The sequence below is a fragment of the Lutra lutra genome, chromosome 10 (assembly GCF_902655055.1).
Source record: "Lutra lutra chromosome 10, mLutLut1.2, whole genome shotgun sequence".
NCBI lineage: Eukaryota > Metazoa > Chordata > Mammalia > Carnivora > Mustelidae > Lutra > Lutra lutra.
The window spans coordinates 19,281,264-19,287,609 of record NC_062287.1 but is presented as its reverse complement, the minus strand read 5'-3'; the positions used below and the strand labels follow the sequence as shown (position 1 = coordinate 19,287,609).

Genomic DNA, 6,346 nt, shown 5'->3' with positions numbered 1-6,346 from the left:
GGCTAAAAGAATCTGAGACACTGGAGAGATTGCTAAAGTTTATTCATAATTCCTAAAACTTATAGTTAAATAGATGTTTACCTCCTATTGTAATCTGAACGCAGACTTTTGGGGTTGGAGGGGGGGCGGCGCTCAAAGCCTATGTACATCATTGGAGGCATGGGCTTGGTGCCGAGGAGATAAGATAACCTTCATTGTCCGTTTTCATAACTACAGGGAATGGGAGACAAGCTAGGATTCTGCCTGCCTGACTTGGCTCTTTTCTCTCATCTCCACAGATCTCTCAGAAGAGAATGGGCATCAGAAACCATTCCACAGTGACTGAATTTCTTCTTTCCGGACTAACCAACCAACCCGAACTTCAGGTGCCTCTTTTCTGCCTCTTCCTAGGGATTTATGCAGTCACAGTGGTGGGAAATCTCGGCATGATCTCAATCATTGGCTTGAGTTCTCAACTCCACACCCCTATGTACCATTTCCTCAGTAGTTTGTCTTTTTTAGATGTGTGCTATTCTTCTGTTATTACCCCCAGAATGCTGGCAGACTTTTTAGGCAGCGATAAAGCTATCTCTTATTCTGGATGCATGACTCAGCTATTTTTCTTCTGCATTTTTGTCATTTCCGAGTGCTACGTGTTGGCTGCCATGGCCTATGACCGCTATGTGGCCATCTGCAGCCCCCTGCTCTACCATGTCACCATGTCCCCTCGGGCCTGTTTTCTGTTGGTGGCTGCTGCCTTCTCGGTAGGACTAACCGACGCGATGATTCACGGAGGTTGTATACTAAGGCTGACTTTCTGTGGCCCAAACATCATTAAGCATTATTTCTGTGACATTATCCCACTTATTCAACTCTCTTGTTCAAGCACTTATATTGACGAGCTTTTGATCTTTGTCATTGGCGGGTTTAACATGGTAGCCACCAGCCTGACAATCATCATTTCTTATGGCTTCATCCTCTCCAGAATCCTCAGCATCCACTCTGCCCAGGGCAGGTCCAAAGCCTTCAGCACCTGCAGCTCCCACTTGACTGCCGTTCTCATATTTTATGGGACTCTCATGTTCATGTATCTCAAACCTGCCTCCAGCAGTTCACTCATCCAGGAGAAAGTGTCCTCAGTATTTTACACCACTGTGATTCCCATGTTGAATCCCCTGATATACAGTCTGAGGAACAAGGAAGTGAAAAATGCACTTGTGAAGCTCCTAAAAAAAAAATTATCTTTATAATGAATTTGCTCTTTAGTAAGATGTATTTACATATTTATAATCATAATATGTATGTGTATGTGTTTATACCCTGACTCTTTAAAAGTCATTTGAAGTGAGGTGAAATTCTATACATAATTTTATGAATTAGTGTATGTATATATATATATATATAAATTTAGTATCAATTAGTAATATTTAAAATATAATTAATATGTTTATTAACATTGGTATTCTCCTGAGAATACCTCTTTATTTCCATACACGATGTATAAAACAGATACAGGGCGCCTGGGTGGCTCAATCGGTTAAGCATCTGCCTTCAGCTCAGGTCATGACCCCAGGGTCCTGGGATCGAGCCCCATGGGGGCTCCTGGCTCAGTGGGGAATCTTCTTCTCCTTCTCTCTCTGCCCCTCCCCCCACTTCCGTGTGTGCTTTCTCTATCTCAAATAAATAAATAAAATCTTTTAAAAAATAAAACAGATAGAATTTTATGGAGGAAAAGTCAAATTCAAGCTTCAGACAAGTCTTTAACCACAACACAATAAAACTGAAATTTCGGTTAACATTGTACGGTGACAGATGGTAGCTACACTTGGGGTGAGCATAGCAAAATATATAGATTTTTCGAATCACTATATTATACACCTGAAACTAATGTAACATTGTGTGTCAACTATACCTCAGTAAAAAATTTTGACAGAAAGAAGAAAAGTGAATAATAACTTGGAACCACAATACGATCCAGCAAAGTTGGTTAATGTTCACCTTATATATCCTTTTTCTACCCTTTAATTTTTTCAGCCATTTCTGCTTCTGATCTAGATGTGTCTCCAGTAACAAGACTACAGTTTGATTTTTTTAACCTAATCCAACAATTTCTGGCTTTTAATAGAAATGTTAAAGTTTCAAGGCTTTGATTAGAGGAATCAATAGGTTCCAGAAACTAAGTGATGCTGTAATGTAGAACAAAATGCAATGGAAAAAAGCCACAAAGCGAAGAACACACAGGAAATGACACCATCAGAGGATAATGCCAGTGGACACTTCTCCATTACCTCTCCAGCTGCTTTGGAAGGTCCCTACCCCGTATCTTTTGGAGATTACATTCAGTCAATTCAGAAAATGTCTGCATTCATGGCACTTAACCATCACTCTAATTCACCAACCTAAGGATTTTTAGGCTAATATAAGGATTAGTGTGGATGAATATAAATGAAGAGAAAGTCACCTTTTGTAGGTTCTGGCAAGAATAGGAGAATTTTTCTTCATTTTTAACAGGGGCGGGGGGAGGAAAATGTATCATTTTCAGAGCACTGGAAGGATTATTATTGCCAGCATCCCTGGGAAAGGAAAACGGGCATCATGTTGTCAATTATTGGGGAACATCAAAAGTTTTCTATGTTTTGATTTCTCTAAAGTTCTAAATGAGGCCACCAAGCTTTTATTAACTGAATAAAACAAAAGGCCTGGGATAATCCCCCTGGAGTCCTGAACATGTCTATTTGGCATCTCCAACTAAACTTTGTGGTTGTGATTGTTTTTTTAGGACTAAACTTCCTTGATTACAAAATAGTAATTAACCTCATTTCACCTCATATTCCCAAGAGCTACTATTCTCAATTAAATCCTTGAGAGCAAGCAAGAGCTTCAAGTATTACTGTTTATTCATGGCCTATTTTCATAGAGGAAAGGACACATCCCATCCTAGATACAGAAAAAAGAGGTAGAAAGCCAAAGTTCCATTTATCTTATAAAGGTTTCAGAGTTTTCAGAATAAATATAGAAAACAGGTGGCATTCAGCTTCCAGGTCAATGTAATGGTTGACTTTGAAATAGAGCTGTCCTAAGATACAATGGATTTAGTACATCTTCAGGGTAGAGAAATATTTGGGAAGGATATTGACATTTAGACCCTCATGGAACTACATGATCCTAACTATCCCTTCCAATCCTGAGATTTTTCTGAATCTAAAATGTTCTGGTTATTCAGTTCCTCAACACAGCAAAACCAGCATTTCCAGACTTGGAACACGAGGTGACGATGACATTTCTGCTCTGGCTTACCTAGAGAGCTGAGTCTTGACTCAGCTTCATGTGTTTTATCACTAACTTAGACCATAACCAGAGATTCTCTGACCTTTTCTCTCCTCTCTGAAAAAGTGGGACTAAGAGTCCATATTTTGCTTATCTCTAATGAATTCAGTACTCCAATGTGACTCTGCCACACACTAGCTATGGCACTCTAGGTGAGTGATTCAACCTCTATAAATTTCTTTTCTTTTTCTTTTTCTTTTTCTCTCTTTTTTCTTTTTTTTTTTTTTTTTTGTGGGCAAAATGTAGATCACGACAATACCTATTAGAAGGTCATTGAATCTATACATATGAAAGAGAAGAGCCTTGAAAAATTTAAAACAACTGTCAGGAAAATATGACAACCTCCAAATCAGTCATAGGGATACTTTAATATTCACCTATCAGAAACAGCTCAAAGCAGAAAGGTTGTGTGGAAACAAAAGCTGCAAATCTAAAATTTAGCCAGAAAATATTACATTTCAGAAATGGATGATACACATTCCTTTCTGATGCCACTTAAAGTTTTCAAGTGGTAACAATGCCTGACACAGAATACCAAGAACTCAATGCATGTTAGCTAGTATCACTCCTATGACTTGAAACCTAAAAGTAGAAATCAAGGCCTTTTGAAGAGATGAGAATAGTGGCTTTGTCTGAACAAGCTTCGGGCCAGTACTGGGACCAAGTGGTAGAAGTAACTGGGAAAAAGTATTACCTCAAGTTAATAAAGAATTTTCAAAGGGTCAGAAATCACCAATATGAAAATAGATAATGAATTAGCAGTGAATTTCCCACAGTTGAAAGATTCTAAGTATAGATGGTTTGACTTTTGCTGAGGAAGAAACAGTAAGTTTGTGTAATGACCCGTGGACAACCAATATTATGAAGTTTTCCAAGAAATCCAAGTGAGAGGGGGCAAAAAAAATTTCATCACTTAACATTTATTTTTTTTAAGATTTTTTTATTTATTTATTTGACAGACAGAGATCACAAGTAGGCAGAGAGGCAGGCAGAGAGAGAGGAGGAAGCAGGCTCCTTGCTGATCAGAGAGCCCGATGCGGGGCTCAACCCCAGGACCCTGGGATCATGACCTGAGTCGAAGGCAGAGACTTTAACCCGCTGAGCCACTCAGGTGCCCCATCACTCAACATTTAAAAGGAATCTAACAAATACAATTCTGAAAAATTAAGTTTCCTTTTATGTTTAAATATAAAAAACACATGCTTATGGGATCAGTTTTGAATAATCTGCAAGGTATAAGAATATCTTCCCTTTTATCTCTATGATAGAGGCATAGGCTAAAACATGCATATGAGAAAGCAGTGTGGCTATAAGGTCGAATCCTTTTAGGACCCTCACACAGATTTTATTTATTTATTGTGGACAGAAGTCCAGGTTCCGTAGAGATCTCTGTTATCACATCTCCACTGCGTATTAACGTTTTTACATTTTTATTACTCACGGAGATGGGGTTGACAATATTTTTTTTCCTTCATGGTTTGTCCATAATAGGTGCCTCCTCACTCCCACCAAAGGCTCCCAGTCCTATTTGTCTTGCTTGGTTTTATTAGCAAAACATTTATTGAACATTTGTGCCAAGTAATGTTACGTTAGTTGTTTGCTGATAAGAACCTGACATCATTCCAATCCTTACTATGAACATAAACAGAAGATAGTTACAGCATTTCCGTTTACCAGTGAGAAAATTAAAGTCACATGCAGAAATCACAGCTATGGAACTCCTACTGGAGCCTTCCCACTGCAAACACACTTACTACTGTACTACATGGCTCAGCTTACACATAAAACTTGGAATGAGAAATTATTTTTTTAAAGACTCATCCACAATTTCAGACATGAAGGGCTTATGAAAGGACTTCAAAGTAATTTGTATTTATATGAGCTGACCAGCGGAAATGAAGGAAAATAAAAACCTTAGTAAGGAGACTGAGACCTGGATTTTGAAAGAGATTGTTAAGGGATAAATTATTTAATTATCTTCAGATTTTACTTAGTAGAAGTTCAGTTACCTGTTTTGTCTATAGTCCAGTCAGCAAGGAACAAGTTTATTTGGCTACAGGGAATACTGACACAATCACAGGATCCTTCAGTAAACTTTGCAAGAGCTATGGCTTAGTAACTAGCAAGAGAAGTCATGTAAAATTGGGTTATTTGTGTGTTTAATGAGTTGTTCATATAAACAGTGACTTGTTGAGCTTGTCACACACATACACACAAATATTTTAAAATTTAAAATATTATAAAATAAATGTATTTACTAAAATCTTCCACTATGATGATATTTTGTTCTTACTATTCTGTGATTTTTTTTCTTTATGTGTGTTAAAGCTGTTTATTAGGTATCTACGTATTTAGAATCATAATAAGTTCATGATGGGTTGAAACTTATAAAATCACAGAGCAGCCCTGTCAATTCCTAATGACCCATTCTGTCTTAGTGTCTATTTTGCCAATTATTAATACAAGTTCCCCCACTATCCAAAAGTATTAGCATTTCTATGAAACCTTTTGTAAACCAAGAGAGGATCAAGTGAAGAAGGAATTACCATTAATTTATATGGAAATTTGTTGAGCATCCCTAGACACCAAAAAATAACCCCTCTTAGACTTTTTTGATACCTTTAGCATACATCTTGCTAATAGATTCACAAAATAAATCAAGATAAAAAAACAGATATTAACAGACGCAGCTCAAAGCTGAGTTCAATGCTGAGATGCTGAGTGTAGTTCCCTGGGGAAAAGCTTGGTGGCGCCACTCTCTGCTCTGCTTGGGTGCTGCTCACTACTATGGCTTGACTCCCCGCAAAACACACACACAAAATCACGGGGTTTCTGGATTCCTTTAAGATAGCAAAAACGAGTACAAAGTATGTTGTCCTTGAATGAAGTGGCAAAATGGGAACTTTCGAAAAGTGGAGGATACTTGCATAGCCACATTAACTTACTTTGTGATTAGCATATGTTTGACAATTTTTTTAAAGATTTATTTATTTATTTGAGAGAGAGAGAGAGCAGAGGAAGCAGCAGAGGGAAAGAGTCT

At 37.8% G+C, this 6,346-nt stretch overlaps 1 protein-coding gene across 1 annotated transcript; it reads left to right on the top strand.

The window, feature by feature from the left end:
* The first annotated feature begins 219 nt into the window (after positions 1 to 219).
* LOC125079251 (olfactory receptor 8D4) lies at positions 220 to 1,899 on the top strand. Its single transcript, XM_047692738.1, has 2 exons — positions 220 to 1,196; positions 1,897 to 1,899. Exons 1-2 carry the CDS (start codon positions 294 to 296, stop codon positions 1,897 to 1,899), a joined length of 906 nt encoding a protein of 301 aa, XP_047548694.1. The 5' UTR covers positions 220 to 293.
* The last annotated feature ends 4,447 nt before the right edge of the window (positions 1,900 to 6,346 follow it).

Coding starts and splice junctions, on each gene's coding strand:
- LOC125079251 (XM_047692738.1), top strand. CDS start 294: ATGGGCATCAGAAACCATTCCACAGTGACTGAATTTCTTCTTTCCGGA.